Raw genomic sequence first — 18,734 nt, 5'->3', positions numbered from 1 at the left:
CGCCACTGCCGGCTCCTGCCCGCCGGGGCAGGGCGGGGAGGCGCGCTGGGCGCACACCCGGTGAACTCCGGGTGGAGTCCGCCGCGCTCCCGCCCGGGGAGCCGCGCACCCGCCACCCGAAGCCCGGGCGCCCTCGCTCACCTCGCTGACTCCATCCTATTTCCACCCCCCGCCCCGGGTCCCGCGTCCCTCCGGGCCGGGCCAGCCAGGGCCCACTCCGCCCTACTCAGTGTGCTCATTGGCCACCCAGGGCCTGCCCCGGCTCCATAAATACATGGTCCCTGGGCATGGAGAGGGATAGGAGGAAACCGCAGCGCCTAGCAGCATCTCTCTACCCTCCCTGACACCTCCACTTCGCGGCTCCAGACCAGAAAGTCAGCCTCGCAGACCCACGGGCGGATCCATATTCCTTCCCTTCCTCTTCCAAGAGACACCCAACCCCCAGAGGCACCCCTCCAGCTCCTGGGGCCAGCGCTCGGCCGCCCCCCGCGCCCTGAGGCCCCCGCACGGGGCAGCGCCGAGCATCCTTGCTCCAGGTCCTTTCTTCTCTCTGCTCCTCTGCCGCCCCCTCCATCGCACCTGCTGGCCCTCTTTGCCCCTCTCTCCCAGAATCGTCAAACCCCCAGATCCCGCCGGCGCCTCTCTAGCAAAGTCGCATTTCCCGGCCCCCGCGCACTCCCACGAGCCCGGTGTCCCCCGCCGCCATGAGCTCCCCCATCAGCAAGAGCCGCTCCCTTGTCGCCTTCCTCCAGCAGCTGCGCCACCTGGGGCAGCCACCCAGACCGGTGACGTCTGCGGTGTGCGCACCCCCTCGGCCGCGGGAGGTGCCCCTCTGCCCGCTGATGGAACCGCGCGAGGCGCAGAACGCGGCCGCCCTGCCGGGCCCCACCAACTGGCCGCTGCTGGGCAGCCTGCTGGAGATTCTCTGGAAAGGGGGCCTCAAGAAACAGCACGACACGCTGGTAAATGCCTCGTCGCGCCCCAATTCCCTCTCGCCTCCCTGCCCTGCGTGCGTTCCAAACCCTCGGCGAGGCGCGCGGCCCGGGCGCACAGGGCGCTCGAGGGTGGCGGCAGCTGCGGCCCCGGGAGGCGGGAGGCGGGAGGCGGGAGGAGCGCTCCCGGGACTGCGAGGGATGCGCGCTGACTTGGCCCGGCCCGCGGCAGGCGGAGTACCACAGGAAGTATGGCAAGATTTTCCGCATGAAGTTGGGTTCCTTCGACTCGGTGCACCTGGGCTCGCCGTGCCTGCTGGAAGCGCTGTACCGCACGGAGAGCGCGTACCCCCAGCGGCTGGAGATCAAGCCCTGGAAGGCTTATCGCGACTACCGCAAGGAGGGCTACGGGCTGCTGATCCTGTGAGTCCAGGAGGCAGGATGGGGGCCGGCGTCTGGGCTCCATGCGCTTGGAAACTGGGAGAGGGTTTTCCGCGGTGGTACCCTCCGTATGCTGGGGGAACACGAAAGGCTCTACCCGGCCTAGTCTCGAACTCTTGCCTAGATCAGAGTGGGCTGAGAAGAGGTGTGCACCCAACACCTGCCTTTTCTCCAGCAACTGGGCAGGGCTGTGCCTTTTTAAAGAAAGGCCCAAAGCATTATCCAAATTGTGGTGTTCAGACTCTTGGGCAGGTGGAAGTTCGGAAGTCAGCGTGCCAGGCCAACGTATTATATACAAAATTATCCCTTAACGATTGTCTGTAATCCCCTCTTGTGAGCTCAAACGCCAGAAATTACCTTCTTTTGCTTTTGACAGCTACCTTCCTATCTGGAGGGGACGCATTCCCCTCCAGAAAGATCCAAGTCTAGTCAGAAAGGTGGGATGAAGAGGGACATCAAGGTCTCATTCTTTTAGATAGATAAATGCCATTATGTGATGAGATTCCTCTGCTTTTTCATTGTTAGCATTTAACAGGTTAGCACTTCTTTTTTTTTTTTTTTAACTTCCAAATTGTAACTCCTAATAGTTGTATTTTTCAGGATATAATCATTGGAATTAAAAGCCATAGTAATGTCTACTCTGCAAACCCAGAAGGTTTCAGGGGTCAGGTAATTCATATAAATGCGTAAGGAAGGCCCAGCAGGGATTTTAATCACAGGCTGTGTGGTCTACTATGGGGTGAGGGAAGAAGGTGGATGATTAGAACAGGCTTTTACAGCTCCAGTGAACCTCTGACTGTGTATTATTTGGAGGCAATGATAGAATTCTAGGGTTGCGGTGTTTTGTGAATGTGACTTTCAGCCCAAGTCAATGGATTAAGAGAAGAGAAAATTTTTCTCAAACAGATCTGGGTTGCTGGTGAAGGGGATGTTTGGGTGCCCACTCTTACTGCTGAGAATTGAGGCATCTGGCCTCCCAGGTCAGCCCCAGCAAGGGCACCTCAAAAGCCCTGAACCCCAGTTACCTGGACTTCACCTTCCTGGCGTCATCTTTGGCTGGGAGGAAAGGTGGTTTCATTCGGTTGTCAAACCAGCCCCCAATATTCCAATGCTGACATTCTCTGGGAGGTTGGTGGCATGCTTCTCAGTGTTCATTTGATTATAGAGTTCACAAAGTGGCAGAGCTGGGGGGCGTCTTTGCTTCTCCCTTCTTTCCCTTTCAGTTTGCTCTAAATACAATTCTGCTTCCCTCCCAGGGAAGGAGAGGACTGGCAGAGGGTCCGGAGTGCTTTTCAGAAAAAACTAATGAAACCAGTAGAAATTATGAAGCTGGACAACAAAATCAACGAGGTTTGCAGGCTGGGAGCCTGGGGAGGGAGAGATGTTTATGGAACTTCAAGTCATAGCTATAAAGTGCAGGCAATTTGATGGTTCAGGGGTCTTCTTTTTCTCCCCACTCCTCCTCCCCCAAACCCTTATTCCTCCTTCCTTCACTCTCTTGTAAAGTAACATCTCAATAAGGGAGTGATTACAAGCAGAGACTTTGGTATTCCTCAGCCTTGGCTTTGAACCTCAGCCCTCCACCCCCTAGGTCTGTAACCTGACTCTTCCCTTAACTTCCCTAAGCTTCACTTTCCTAATATATACATTGGGAAATACACGACAGTTCCCACCCCGCAAATTTGCTGGGAGGATTAAATGAGATAATGCTTACAAAAGTCCTCGGTCATACCATTTGAATAGGAGTCTTCAAGCCAGAGAAGGTGGAGAAAGGCATTCAGGAAGAGAGAATAGCTTGCTGAAAATAGAGAGGCATGAGATAGCATGGAGTGTTCAGAGAATAGTACATTCAGAGCAGCTGAGGCGAGGCTCTCTCTGAAACGATGCTGGACAGAGGGCAGAGCTTAATGTTTTTGGACTATGATAAGGCATTTAGACATTATCCTTTAGTCAACAGAGGGCCAAAAAGGAAGAGATTTAAGCATACAGTGTTCTCTTTACTCCTGATCACTTAGGGTGTTTGTTTTGAACTGAACTTGGACCCAGATAGGATCATATAGGTGCAGATTGCAAACCCAGAAGGTTTCAGGGGCCAGGTAATTCATATAAATGTGTAAGGAAGGCCCAGCAGGGATTTTAACAAACAGAACAGTGCATGCCCTTTCTAGAAGGGACAGCTGCCCCAGTTCCAGCAAATGACTACCACGTGGGAATGCAGACCCAGTGTCTCCAGATTTTGTCATTATTATTATTATTATTATTATTATTACTATTATAAAATTCCATATGTTTATGTGAAGTTTCTGGAGTTTTTTGATGGTAACAATTTCAAAGTCCTTTTTAATGCACTATGTGGACAAAATGCCCATTGGTTACACGGATGGGCTTTGTAGTCATACCTACCTTGTTCCAGGCCCCAGCATGGCCACTTTCCAGCTACGTGTCCAAGGGCGAGCACCTGAGCCCCGCTGGAAGCCCGTTCTCCCCTCTGTTAGGCAGGAAATGGGAGTAATGATAGTACTTTCTACCTCACCGCGTTGTTGTGAGGATCAGCTAAGATAACACACTCCATAGTGCTTGGTACGATACAAGCCTTGTTAAATGTGAGGCGTTAGTCATCTAAAACCCTGATTTGGGCAGTTGGCGTCTAGAGACCTTATGTAACTTGTCCCACGTCACAGAGCTATTTAGTGAAGGAGCTGTGTCCCAAATTTGCAGGTTTTTCTGCTTCCAAGTTCAACACGCCTAACACAATACCAGCCAGTAAGGAGATGTTTGCTGGCCCAGATACGGAAGCGGCAGACCTCATGGTGTTTGACAGGATATGCCAACAGACACTTGGCTGATTGCTCCTTCATGGTTTAGTCCCCAGTCTGATTAGAAGAAATGTTTTCCTTTTCTTAAATTTAGATCAAAAGCTGAAACCGAAGCTTTAGGGTGGTTTTGGGAAAAGCTGAGAAAATAACCCCTGGACGAGGTTGTTAGGGCAGAAGGTGAGCCCCCAGCGAGAATATATAATTAGTGTTGCTTCAGAATTAATAACATCACGGGCAGTGAATATACAAGGTAGCAAAACCTGAAGTTAGCTTAGGGAGCCTTTAAACTTTTGTTTTCCTTCAATGACTGAAATATATCTTCTGTGGTTTCTTTCTTCTAAGGTCTTGGCTGATTTTACGGGTAGAATAGATGAGCTCTGTGATGAGAGGGGCCATATTGAAGACTTATACAGCGAGCTGAACAAATGGTCATTTGAAAGTAAGTTGTCGGCTCCCTGCTCGGCGGGAAGCCTGCTTCTCTCTCTCCCACTCCCCCTGCTTGTGTTCCCTCTCTCACTGTGTCTCTCTCTGTCAAATAGATAAATAAAATCTTAAAAAAAAAAAAAAAAGTAAGTTGTCTTCACGGTCTTGTTCGTTTGATTTCCTAGTGGCTCTGTTAATAACTTCTATAATCATATACTGTCAGTGACAACAAAGAGCTGTTCATGCAGTCTTTTCATGCTTTTGGGCACTCAGGTTATGCTTTGCACTATGGGTTGTTTATGTAGTCATTCAACAAACGTTTATTGAACACCTGCTATGTGCCCAGGAGTATGCTAGGTACTAGGCACACAGCAGGGAACAAAACAAGCAATGTCTGTGTTCCCATGGAGCTTAGAGTCTAGTAGGGTTGACGATCAACAAGTAAACACACTTTAAAATATATATTTTGACAAGGGGTAAGGAATTCAAGAAAGAACCTAAGCTCCTAGATGAGGCAAGTCTGTTTTGGGAAGGAGACAGTTGAAGTGAGACCTAAAGGAATAAGCCACAGGGCATCTGTGGGGAAGATCGTTCCAGAATGTGGAGACAGGGAGGGCAAATATGCCGAGGTGGAAGTATGAGTGATGTCTCGGACCATAGGGGTGGATGACAGGGGAAGGGAAAGAGGGGTTGAGGAAGACCAAGCCAGGGGCTGTAGGTTCTGGCCAGAACTTGAGCTTTTAGTTTGAGTCAGGTGGGGAGCCATGGAGGGTTTCAAACAGAAGAGGGGATGATCCCTTTCTTTGAGGAACACTCTAGGAACAAAAAGCAGAGCTCCGCCTGGACCGGGACACTGCCCAGTGGGGATACAGGCAAGGAAGCTGTTTCCATAGAATGGGTAGGCACCTGACTGAGGAGGTTCAAGGCTGTGGGAGAATCCGAGAGAGCTGCCTCAGCTGAGCTTGGTCAGGGGGTGCTTCACAGTGGTGGGGCCATATCAGATGAGGCCTGTTAGATGAGTAGGAGTTCACCAGGTGAAGGTCAATGAAGGAGCAGAGAAGATTCTATTGAAGGAACAGGAAGATGTTCAGAATGACCAGAGCATGACCAACATGGTGAGGGCAGAGGATAGGAGGAAGGCAGTGGCCAACCCATGTAAACTAGGGATGGGAATTTGGTTTTGAGCTTGGGGGTACCTGGGAGTGATACAGAATGCTTTTAACTGGAAGGAGACTTGGACCGATTTTCTGGAAGGATCACTCTGGCTGCTCATGCGAGGGATTGGAGAGGGCACTCCAGGATGGAGGCTTTTGTCGTGACCTGTCTCCCCCAGCTGCTGAGCCTCACTTTAAAGATAGAGACCATCTGACTATCTTAGCACATTAGAAAGCTCCATGCAAAGAAGAAACCCACAGAAGGTGTTAAGGGAAGGGGGAGTAGAATAAAGTGAGGGAATGTTTACAGAGGAGAAACAACTGTATGTTTTGGAAACTATCTGCTGGAAATACCCAAATGAAGGAGTATTGAATGCATGTCTTTGCAAGTCAAAGAAGATTGGACTGTGGTGGCTTAAAAATTATTGTTCCAGTGTTATGAGAAGTCTCGAGGAGAGCAGTCTGCAGCCAGGACTCAACGATGTCACTGGGGGCTCTCCATCTTTTTGCTCATCCATCCTTAGCTGGTTGGCTTGTTGCAAAATGGCCGCCGCCCCTCCTGGTCTCACCTCTGCACTCTAGGCAAAAACAAGAAGGAAAGAGGGAGGAGCTAAGACAGCTGTACTTGCCCCTTTTATTGAGAAAGCAAAGGAGTATTTTCCGTAAGCCTCATTGGCCAGACCTGGGCCATGTGGCTTCTCAGGCTGCTGCAGGAAGCCTGGGGAATCAGGGAACAGGATTGTCACCAGAGTCTTAGATCAATCCAGATTCATTGCCTGAGGACTGATACATTGACACTCTAAATAAAATTGGGGATCTCTTAGGGAAGAAATGGGAGAGAATGAGTATTGGGTAGGCCATTTACAGTGTCTTTTACACATGGTGTCAATGATAAACTCTGACAAAAGCAAGGCATTGCAGGAGACATTCAATCCTGTATAAAAATGGCTGTATTTTCACTGTGGCATTTCTGACCCAGAGGTTCTGCAGCGGTTGGGTCAGTGGATGTGGAGACAATTTCTAGAAAGTGAGAAGAGTATCATGCCCCTTTCTCTCAGATTTTTTGCCTTTCCTCTGTTCTTGGAAAAGACCTTGCTCTTACAAAAGATAGAATCAAGCCTTTAATAGCCCGCTACTCCCAGACTACGGTGCCTCTGTGATTGTGTAACTCTTGATTATTTTAAATGACAGGCATCTGCCTTGTGCTCTATGAGAAGAGATTTGGACTCCTTCAGAAGAATGCCGGGGAGGAAGCTTTGAACTTCATCATGGCCATCAAAACAGTAAGCATCCCCTTGAAGATAGCAATTTTCCCAATTTTCAGAACTTAACAAAGGTGCATCCCATTTCCCCAGGAGGGGCACACACACCTATTTTATTACACTAGTTAAGTGTTACTTTCAATGTGTCATGTGTTTTCATGTACGTATGTGCATGTATGCTCGTAAACCAGGAATCACACTACATCATCATTTAGGCAAGTTTAAATAGGTGTTTCAATTAAAGGTCGGTCCATTAAAATACTATTTGAAAAAGAGTCTGAAAATTTTCCGATGTAATATTTTTGAATCGTGTCGACCACACATGGATGTGATAGATGCCATGAAACTGGTGTAGAAAATGGCGAATGTTGGGAAATTAATGGAAATGGAAGTCTCTATGAAAGTGATGGCTTTCCTTCTTTCTTCTTCTTTTTAAATATGGAGGTCCTAAGATCACATATTTTATTAAACACATCCAGTGGGAAATCATCCCAAAGATCATTTTCATTGTGCCACCGGGGTGGGGGAGGGCTCCGCGTCCAGCACTGGGGGGAGAGTTCCTGCCTTTGTGGAAGCAGAGGGTGCGGGTCGTGTAGAATGCTCCTCTCCCATGTGAAGGCTCCTCTCCAGTTGTCTTTGAGAGAGGTAGAAACCGGAATGAAAAGGCATTGTGTTCCTCACAGATGATGAGCACGTTTGGGAGGATGATGGTAACCCCGGTCGAGCTGCACAAGAGCCTCAATACCAAGGTGTGGCAGGCCCACACACTGGCCTGGGACACCATTTTCAAATCAGGTAATGCGGCCACACACCCCCGTAGCCCTTTCTCTGGTGCTGCTGCCAGAAGTCTGGAATGATCTTCTTGACCTGACAACCTTGATCCTTTGACTGAGTTGTGCCTCCTGATTGTTTTGGCTTTGTAAACACAAGTTTAGAATCGCCCTGGCATAGGCAAATTCTAAGGAAAAGACAGCTTTGCGTAGTCTTTGGGAGCTGGGAGAGGTTAAAAGCAAGAGCTTTGGAGTCAGAGATACCTGGGTTCAAATCCCAGCTCTGTCAACGGTGTAGCACATTGACCAAATGTGCTATAACTCTTTCGTCCTCAGTAGTCTTGTGTCTAAAATGGGCTAATAACAACAACAATAATACTTACCTCGATGCAGCTGTTTCTAGGTCTAATATAGATAATGTAAAAACCTGGCTAATCTCAATACCCAATGGATCAGAGCTGTTTCTGCTACATTATCAGGGGAATGCTGTGAGTATTGTTCTATGAGTTCCCAATAGGTACTAGTAGGAGGATCCATATCATATCATACCATGTCATATCTTTTCTACACACACATAAACATGTACTCAGCTAATTCTCACCAAAAACCCTGTAAAGTAGGTCCTTCTATTAGCCCTGAGTGACAGAACTGAGGCACAAAAAAGTAACTTTGTCAGGATCACATGCTAGATGATGGCAAAAGCCAGGGTTTGAAGCCAGACAGGACTCTCAAAGGTCTAGCTCTAACTGCTGCACCACTTATGGTCCTCATTATTACTGTCAACCTCACTGTTATTATTATTCTGGTGGTGGCTTGCCTAGTGGACTGAAATAAGGAGACACATGTCTAGAATGTGTCCAGAATGTGTCCAGAAATTTCTGCTACCTTTGCCAGCATGCACGAAGCACGGCACTTGAGTGTGTGTGTGTGCACGTACGTGTGTTTATGTTTGATAACATTGGGGGAGGTTCTCTCCTCCCCTACAGCCCAGATCTGGGAGCCAAGTCCCACACTGCCCGTATTCGTGACCAAACCAGCCAGACACCTGGCTCTGGGTGCGAGTTCTGATTCTGAAGGTGGACCCAAATCCCATCTATGTCCCGTGACGATCTCTTCCAAACTCTGAGCTCTTACTACTCGAAAGGTGACCTGCAGAGCAGAAACAGTGCCTGGGAGCCTGTAAGAAATGCAGATTTCCAGGCCCGCCCCAGACCCCTGATTCAGAATCTGCGTTTTGGCAAGATGCCCGGGGGATTCTTTGGCAAGTTAAAATTTGAGGAGCCCTGCTCCTGTGGGCACCGATCAATCCTTGGTGACTTAACAACAAGGCAACGTTAACTCATTGAAGAAATGGTCAGTGTCCCCCCCCCCAAAAAAAGGCCCTGAAGATGTCACGGGGAAGATTTTACCTGGGGTTCTCTTGCATTCTTTCGCGTCCTAGTCCTAATCGTCCCCTGACTTCCTTTCTCCAATAGTCAAGTCTTGTATCGACAACCGCTTAGAGAAACATTCTGAGCAGCCCAGCATGGATTTCCTCTGTGATATTTATCACCACAATCAGCTTTCCAAGAAAGAATTGTATGCGGCCGTCACAGAGCTCCAGCTGGCCGCCGTGGAAACGGTAAGGGGCCTGATGTCCGTTCGCTAAACGAATGGGCTGAAAAATCTTTTTCATGATGAATTTTAAATACTCATTCAGCTCACTCATTCCACAAGGATTAACTGAGCACTGGCTTAGCAAAAATGGTAAGTCTCCCACGAGATGCTGCGGGAGACCCAGGACACAGTCTCGGTCCTTAAACAGGTGATAGGAGGTGAATTCATGCGCTCCAGCAGGGGGACAATCAAGTGTTATATTAAAGACACAAGCTGCTATGGGAATTCAGAGGCAGTAAAATGCCACACCATAGGAAGATTTTTAAAGATTGAATATGTTCTAAAAGGTTGTGCACGTTACCCCGAAGTGCCTGACTGTGGTTGTTACTCTAAAAATATTGGCATGCTCTCGGCCAGTCCGATTATTTTTTTCAGATTAAAAGCATAAGCATAGTGAGTCCGGAGAAAACTTGATTTTGACTTACATGAAACAACCTATCTGAAATACCAAAATTCTGTCCCCAGTGTGCTTAATACGCCTGGTAGGTACACAACCCAGCCAGACTCCAAACAAAAATTCTGACAGGTGTTCAGGTGGGTTTGATTGTCTTCGATCCATTCTTTGCACCATCACTGGAGGGACGTGTAGTAATATTCCTCATGGCCCAAAGGTTCACACACCTGTAATCTCTAAGAAGAATGTGTCCCAGTTCATTTCTTTCCCACGTTTCCCCTTTCTTTTGTGTTTCTCGTCCAAAGAAAAAGTAGGGTTTTCTACATCAGGGAGTACAGCAAAGTTATCATTTCTCCTCACGCTCCAGAAGGCTGTTAAAAGGAAGAATTCATTTCGCTCACTGTCATACTGAGTCACTTAGCCTAAGAGGCTCCCTAGAGTGATAAAAGTAAAGCTTCACCCATTATCTTTTTTTTTCAGCTGGAATATGAGTTTGTTGAGGGAGATGACTTGGTTTTGTCCGCTGCTATATGCCTAGGATGTAGAATAGTACTTAGCATAAAGTAGGTGCTCAACGAATACTTGATGAATAAATGAAAGGATTCAGAAACTACTGAGTGCCTACTATGTGCTTGGCACTCTTCTAGGTGCTTGAGGGACCACCATGAACCAGAGACCAAGGTCTTGGCCTTCATGGAACTTAACTGCGGGGAGGGAAGACCAACCAGAAACATGTAGACACACCAATAAATGGGATCTTTGCAATTAGTGGTAGGAGACATGGAGGAAACCATCTGAGTGATGGGATAGAAGGAGAATGGAGAGGGGGCAGGGTTCCCTCTCTTCCTGGGACTGAAATGATGAGAGAGAGCCAGCCAGGGGAAAGATGTGGTGGAAGAGCTCTCCAGGTAGAGAGAACAGCATGTACAAGGGCCCTGGAGCAGAAAGAGCGTGGGAGCTGGAAACCTAGCCAATGTGGTCAGGTTGACGTTGGAGAAGTCAAGGGGCCATATTAACCAGAAGCCTTAGTAAGCCATATGGATTTTATTACACCTGTGATGGAAAGCCTTTGGGGTATTATAAGCAAGGAAGTAGCCTGATCAAATTTATGTTTTGAAGGGATGGCTCTGGCTGGTGGAGTGAAAGAAGATTCTAGAAGAGGAAGGGCAAAAGCCGGGAGGCCAGCTGTGAGATGGATCTCCTCCACGGAGGTCAAGCCGGGATAGTTAGTGCCTGTGAGGTTTCCCAGGCCATTTTCAGCCCCTGCAGTTACCCTAAAAGACCCAGGCTGTCTTACAAGTCTGGTGAAAGCTACAGTTATCTGCCTTTTGGAAACTCTATTTGGTACTTGCGGTAAGGGACCCGCTGATATGGTTAAATGTTTCTTTTTTAGTCCTGGCAATTCTGGAAGTCACTTTTGGAAAATCAGAGAAATCTGAAAGTGTATCTAATTTGGTGGCTACACCCTCTTCCTGTTTTGTAAATTGGACTCTTGTAATAATGCCGTCCACTGTTTATTTGCAGCTGAGGCTGCCAGTCTTCTGACATGAAGAAGCCTGCCTTGGAGGCATCTTCTTCCCAAAATAGTAAATTCCATTGGCTCCGAATCATCTCGCACTTTGCTCATCTATATCAGTGGCACATGACACTTAGCAAAAGCGTCTTCGTGTCTGCAATGACCATTTTTACAGGAATATTTGGCTTACATTAACTTGAAAAAAAAAAAGGCCTAAAAACAAATACATATGACTACCAGTGGTGAATATTATGAAACTAAAAGCTACCCTGGCTGTTTCAGCCAATATTTTTTCTCTTCTGCTGAAAGGAAGTAAAGCATGCCGCTAAAAAGACCATGAGCCTTCGTCAGAAACTGTGGCCAGTTCCTTGAAATACTCAACGCAATGCTAGAATGTCTTATTTTGGTGTTGGCACCCTCCTGCAAGGGCTCTTTGCATGTGGCTGGAACCCAGGGTTCATAGATAACTTTTTAGGATGTGGCAAAACAAACAAACAACCCTCTTTTTTTAAATTCCAGAAATATAGTTTCTTGTGCATTTACACTATAAAATTAAAAAAGAAAAAACTTATTAGCAACGCTGCCAGGATCTCTATCCCTCTTTCCCCACCCAAGTATTCTATCCATTTTCTATATTATACAATTTTTGATCAAACGCTTTTTTATTTTGAGATAATTATAGATTCACATGCAGTTCTAAGGAAAAGTAGAGAAGAGTCCCTTGGATCCTTCCTGCAGCTTCCCCCAATGGTAACATCTTGCAACAATAAAATCTTATCACAACCTGGAAATTGACACAGATACAATCCTAACCAGCTTGCTTTCCTTTCATCAGCTCTACATGGTTTCTTTGTGTTCAAAACAAACTGAGGGTTCTAGAGGGGAGGGGGGTGGGAGGATGGGTTAGCCTGGTGATGGGTATTAAGGAGGGCATGTTCTGCATGGAGCACTGAGTGTTATGCACAAACAATGAATCATGGAACACTTCATCTAAAACTAATGATGTAATGTATGGGGATTAACATAACAATAAAAAAATTTTTAAAAAAAGAAAAAAAAACAATTTTTTTATCAAACTGAATTTTAAGTGTCCTAATGCAGCTGATTATTTCAAAGAGTCTACATTGATTAAGCTATCCTTAACTGGCATTATTTTCTAAAATAAATCTGACTTTTTATATGCTGTATTTGTGTAACGCACAGCAAATAAGGACACGTGAAAAAGTCTCACCAATACATTTGCAGAGCAAGATGGTAGGCATCAGTTTTTGTTCAGCTCATGATGGTTTTAAGGCAATTTATTTGCAGAAACTCAGGTTTATGTCCATTTGCCTTTCAGACAGCAAACAGCTTAATGTGGGTTCTCTATAATTTATCCCGTAATCCCTATGTGCAACAAAAGCTTCTTAAGGAAATTCAGAGTGTATTGCTTGAGAATCGGATGCCACGGGCAGAGGATTTGAGGAATATGCCATATTTAAAAGCCTGTCTGAAAGAATCTATGAGGTGAGAACACATGCCTAAGCCAACATGAATATGCTGGGAAGCCATTCTCTTAAAGACACAATGAGGGGTCTCCACGCCCACAGACAGCACCCACAGTTGACTCAGAAACATTTATCAAACTGCAAAAAAAAGGAGCCTTAAGACCATATTCTTTTACTATTATTCATTTCCTAAATCATTTGGGCAAATTCTATTAAATCTCTGGAAAGTCAATGTCCTCCCTTTCAATCGGTAATAATAGTCTAATGAATGCTGTAAGCACTAAGTAAGCTTAGGGGCATAATTGAAGGATATGAGAAGAAGTTCAGCAAGAAAACTATATTATTATTTGATAAGACAAAGAGACATCTTTGTTTTTGAGCCTCTGGTATAAAATGTTCTCTGAAAATTCTTTTTATACACTTTCTGGAAAACAAAACTCACAACATTCTAGCATTAGGAAAGAAATAGCTTTCACTTCAGGAAGGGCAGATAGGAGAAACCTAGAACAAAAGTCAAACTTAAGCGTGACACAGGAAACACACACATTTGAAGTCCAGAAATAAACAGGAGAAAACCACTATTAACAGCTACTAAGCAGTTACTGGGAAGTTAACCAACACAATAAGGAAGAAAAACAGAAGATATAAATTTCAGAAAGAGAGAGACAGAACTTCTTGGGACACGTGGGGAGCTCAGTCGGTTAGGTGTCCTATCCTTGATTTCAGCTCAGGTCATGATCTCCGGGTTATGAGATCAAGCCCATATTGGCCTCAGCACTGGGTGTGGAGCCTGCTTAAGATTCTTTCTCTGCCCCTTCCCCAATAAATAAATAAATTAAATTAAACTTTCTTTCTAGGGCGCCTGGGTGGCTCAGTTGGTTAAGCGACTGCCTTCAGCTCAGGTCATGATCCCAGGGTCCTGGGATCGAGTCCCGCATCGGGCTCTCTGCTCCTTGGGAGCGCTTCTCCCTCTGCCTCTCTCTCTCTGTCTCTCATGAATAAATAAATAAAATCTTAAAAAAAAACAAAAAAACTTTCTTTCTAAAAAAAAAAAAAGAGAGACAACTTCCTTATGAGAGTTGTGATCATGTTCTGTTTTTGAGTATGAACATATGCAGGAATTATTTATTTAACCAGTTTCTGTATTCCCATTGATATTTGATCTAGATATTGGTCTGTGCTCACCTTTACATCTTTAATTTTGTTTTTTCAGGCTTACCCCAAGTGTGCCATTTACAACTAGGACTCTTGACAAAGCAACGGTTCTGGGTGAATATGCTTTACCCAAAGGAGTAAGTAGGATTCGTGCAATCTGTACTTTATAGAGCTTTGAAAGATACGCCTTTCAAATATTCATCAGATCTCCATAAACACTTTCCCTGGGAGAGCATTCATTTTGGAAATATGTATATTTTAGTGTATAGCTAACATGTGTCGTATGGTGTTAGGATTAATGGTTTGGGGGAAAAGAGACCTAGATTCAAGCATAGCCTTGAGTGAGTTACATAACCTTTGTGAGCCCCAGATTTCTCATATGTAAAATGGGGATAATAATGGAACCCACCAGGGCACCTGGGTGGCTCAGTTGGTTAAGCGACTGCCTTCTGCTCGATCCTGGAGTCCCGGGATGGAGTCCCGCATCGGGCTCCCTGCTCAGCGGGGAGTCTGCTTCTCCCTCTGACCCTCCCCCCTCTCATGTGCTCTCTCTCATTCTCTCTCTTTCAAATAAACAAATAAAAAATCTTAAAAAATAAAAAAAATAATGGAACCCACCACATAGGGTTGCATGAGAATGTGATGCTAAATTTTAAACTTTACCTATTTATTACCTGGTATATTTCTAGTACTAAATACATGTTGGCAGTCACCATATTATAAACTTGTGGGTTGTTTTTACATTTGTAAGGGGATCCCTTTTGTAAATTTTGCTGTTCAAATGTTTTCTTCTAGTTATTTTACACGTTTTGTGTTTCTGTGTGTTTTTAGACAGTGTTGATGTTAAATACCCAGGTGTTGGGATCCAGTGAAGAAAATTTTAAAGATTCAAGCCAGTTTAGGCCCGAACGATGGCTTCAGGAGAAGACAAAGATTAATCCTTTTGCGCATCTTCCATTTGGCATTGGGAAAAGAATGTGCATCGGTCGCCGACTAGCCGAGCTCCAGCTCCGCTTGGCTCTCTGCTGGGTAAAACTCTGATTTTTGCAGTTGTGCTCTGTTGTATTCCACAAGGCAGGAAAAGAGGGGGTAATTCTGCCCTTTTCTTTGTGCATGTGTGTTTCAGATCGTCCGCAAATATGACATCGTGGCCACGGACAACGAGCCTGTGGAGATGCTGCACCTGGGTATCCTGGTGCCCAGCCGGGTGCCCCCCATCGCTTTCCGACAGCGGTAAGAGCCTCAGGTGAGCATCTGGCATGCTGTGAATGACCAAAGTGTGAGCTGAGCTTAGAAAGCAGCCAGACTTGGGTTTGAATCACTGCTTACCACTGAGTGGCTGGGTGACCTTGAGCAGTTTCTTAACATTTCTGCCTCCATATTTTTTTCATTTGTAAAATGGGGACCAAAATCATATCTCTCTAGAAAGTTGATATGATACTAAATATTTAGCCTGGATCCTGGCATCCACTAAGTGCTCTGTAAAGGCAAGATGCCATTATGGGGCCAGAGTTCCTCTCCCGGCTTTGAATCTCTCCTCCCTCTGCCATTCAGGATAATTTTCCCATCTCAAGGTCCATAAACTTAATCACATCTGCAAAGTTCCTTTTGCCATGCATTCACAGGCTCTGGAGATTAGAGCATAGACGTTTTCTCAGGGCCATTATTCTGCCTACCAAGACTGTTCCAATAAAACTTTATCTATAAATACAGGTGGTCGGCCTTATTTGACCACAGGGCTTTGGCTTACCGGCCCCTGGAACGTAAGTGTATATATTTACTAGCCTGTGTTAAATATCGTTTACTTATACTTCTTTAATATCTAATTGGAATTTACTTTATCTTCCAGAATTTTTTTTGACCAGGACCAAGAGCAGCAATGTTTACCCTCCTGCAAGAATGGTGCTTATGGCTTCTTCGTTACTGGAAAGCAAAGTTCAAACATCAGAACGTGAAATGGCACATAAAGAACAGTTAGGCCCAGGTGTTTATAAACAACGCTTTCTTCGGTACAATTGTTCTAGAAGCTGCACTGTCTATGTAGATGATGGTATTTAATAAGATTGTATCTGACTCAGGAAAGCAGATTGTTGGGTTACAAGGTGCTTTACAGGGTGTACTTCAGGCTTACTTGAACCAATGTCAGCACCATCTTGGCTTACACAGAACTGCTCATAATACTGTTTTCTCTTGCATCTTCCATGATGTGCCAGGGAGGCCAGGCACTTGTCAGTTAGTCTGGTAAAGTCACTAAATGTTTCTGTTCCTTCCCTACCAAATTCACTGCTTGGTTCTTTACTTCTCAAAAGTGAGTTTACATTTCACAATGAAAGTCCTACGGAACACAAGCTAAATTGTCTGGGGCTTGGGGTAATATTGACAATCCATTCATTGTAACTCTGTTTGATGTAGTATTTGGGAAAATACTTGTTTATGACATAAGCAAAGCTAAATGTTAAAGTTACCAGGTCTCTGTGGAGCCGTATTTTTCCTGTTTTGAAATTGCAGCATTATTGGGAAATTAGAGAGTAAGTCTATTTTAAGTACTTTGATGAAGTCAGAATCTCTTATCTAAGAATGCCTTAATGATTCACTGTGGCATCATTTGGTCAAAGGATTCTGAAATTCTTTATTTAGCTAATGGATTTCCTCTCTGGCATTAAGAAGTAGATCAGCAGTTTTGAAATTGTGTGTGTATGTGTGTGTGTATGGTAATGACAATTTGCTTAAGTCATTTTCAAAATATATACGGTATTTGATTTAGGATCTATGGTTTAGGACAATGTTCTAAAGTCCAGTTACAGTTTAAAAATATTCAGTGACTTCCTACGCTTTGCTTTCCCCGCTACAGAATAGAATAGTCGTAAAGTGTGCATGCATTACTTAAAACTTTGTAAAAAAAAAAATGTTTACATAAAGTTTATTTTTACATATCTTTACTATTATTTTTCCTAAAAACATACTTCCATTTCTGTATATTTGATAAAGATTTCCCTTTTTAGGTTATATTTTTAGAATATTTCAGGAGTATACATTTATATCATTCTATTTGAATGAATATGTACATATCACTAAAATAGGTGCATGCTCTCTCCCTACTATGAAATTAATTTTAGAATTATAAATCCACATGTTGTCAGATCTCATTTGTATATCTTCTTAGAATTCTCTGAAAATAAAGGTTTTGAAATATTCAGGAACTATTTCCTCTTTGTTGCATTTGTTACATCAAAATTTAAAGTTTTAAACTTCGTCTTACTAGAAGATTTTTTCAGGTGGCCATTTTAAAAGCCCTATATCACGAAATCTACTCTGACTAAAAGCTGGACTTCCCGAACAGTTTTACAGAAAGATGAGAATTTGAGTGGCAAAATAATTTTCCTTTTTTTTTTGCTGCTTCATTATTTTTTAAGTCCATTTAGTTCTGAAGCACCACCTCCCTCTAGATGAGCACAGAAACTTCCAGCTGATGTCCAGTCTGTTCTTTGTATGCTGGCCATTTTGGCCTTCTCAAAACCCAAACCCGACTGTCTTATCCTTGCTTCTGTGGGGTCCCACTGCTTTTATGTAAAGATCCAATTCCTTAAGCCAGACGTCAGTGTCCTGGAAAACATGGCCCCACCGAACCACAGGCCCCAGCCCACATCACCCACACCCAGATGCCTCCGGACCCCGCCACACTGGCTTCTGCCAGTTTCTTTGATTCCCTCAACACTCTCGGCCCACGAGGTTTTGTACCTGCGGTCCCTCCTCCTACAGTCTTCCCTCCTGGCACATTTTCTTTCTTTTTTATTTTTTTAATTAATTTTTTTTTTTGATGCAGTGTTCCATGATTCATTGTTTGCATATAACACCCAGTGCTCCATTTAATACGTGCCCTCTTTAATACCCATCACCAGGCTGAGGCACATTCCTTCTTTACCTGCTCTTCCCCTACGCACCAGTCAGAGCCCAGCTCCAGCTTCCTGGAGGAAGTCTTCCTTGATGACTGAGATGCCCCAGAGGCTGGCCCTGGCATCAGGATTCATTAAGGAAGTGATTCCAGAGGAGACTGTGAGGGACTGAGGGCATCAGGGTAGGGAGAGGAGCCAAAGGAGGTGCAATCTGGGGGGCGCTCTAGCCTCAGCCTGATCCCCTGGGGAGCTCTGGGCATGTAGCTTACAGCAGAGTTGGTTTTTTCTCCTTGTGACAACCCTCTTCAGGCTGCCCCTTGAGGATGCACACTCTCCCAGGTACCTCTAGCTCTTAGGTGAGGTCCACACAGAATGGCTTACAGAAGCCCAGATTCATCCTGTTGATAGGACTCATGGCAAGTCATAAAACCTCTTCTCTGAGGCCTGGTAGATCGGGTGGAGTATGGTGCTTGTCACAGGGTAAAGGTAACTCAGATCTATGATGATTGTCACCAGTAACACATGCCATTCAGTGCCTGTGGCCTTTATCATATGTCTTCTCCAGTCCCTGTTCTGTCTCCCTTGAGGCCAACTCAATTCTTCAACTTGAGCAGAAGTCTAATGGATATTTATAAGAAACCAGTTCATGATGATACATGAAGAAGGCAGTCCCCTCACTTTGTGGTGTCCAGATAATTTTTTGAGAGTGGGAGGGAAGCAAAGACAGAAGGCAAAGATGAGGAGGAAAGAAGCATGTTCGTGGCCAGCATTCCACACGCTGGCACTGCTCCTCAGAAGAGCAGAAAATTATTTATGGAGTAACTCCTTATATGCA

General features: G+C 45.2%; 1 protein-coding gene across 2 annotated transcripts; it reads left to right on the top strand.

Annotated features, from left to right (window-relative positions):
• Nucleotides 1-627: 627 nt before the first annotated feature.
• Nucleotides 628-15,243, top strand: LOC118024098 (1,25-dihydroxyvitamin D(3) 24-hydroxylase, mitochondrial). Of its 2 annotated transcripts, XM_035025664.1 has the most exons (11): nucleotides 628-962; nucleotides 1,165-1,355; nucleotides 2,630-2,723; nucleotides 4,532-4,628; nucleotides 6,958-7,049; nucleotides 7,712-7,823; nucleotides 9,274-9,419; nucleotides 12,704-12,870; nucleotides 14,065-14,143; nucleotides 14,838-15,035; nucleotides 15,133-15,243. In XM_035025664.1, exons 1-11 carry the CDS (start codon nucleotides 705-707, stop codon nucleotides 15,241-15,243), a joined length of 1,545 nt encoding a protein of 514 aa, XP_034881555.1. In that variant the 5' UTR covers nucleotides 628-704. The 2 variants fall into 2 exon arrangements, with proteins under 2 accessions (XP_034881555.1, XP_034881556.1); XM_035025665.1 differs by lacking the exon at nucleotides 14,838-15,035.
• The last annotated feature ends 3,491 nt before the right edge of the window (nucleotides 15,244-18,734 follow it).

This window comes from Mirounga leonina, unplaced genomic scaffold, assembly GCF_011800145.1.
Source record: "Mirounga leonina isolate KUSES-001 unplaced genomic scaffold, KU_Mleo_1.0 Mir_195, whole genome shotgun sequence".
Classification (NCBI taxonomy): Eukaryota; Metazoa; Chordata; class Mammalia; order Carnivora; family Phocidae; genus Mirounga; species Mirounga leonina.
This window is presented reverse-complemented; position numbering and strand designations above follow the sequence as displayed.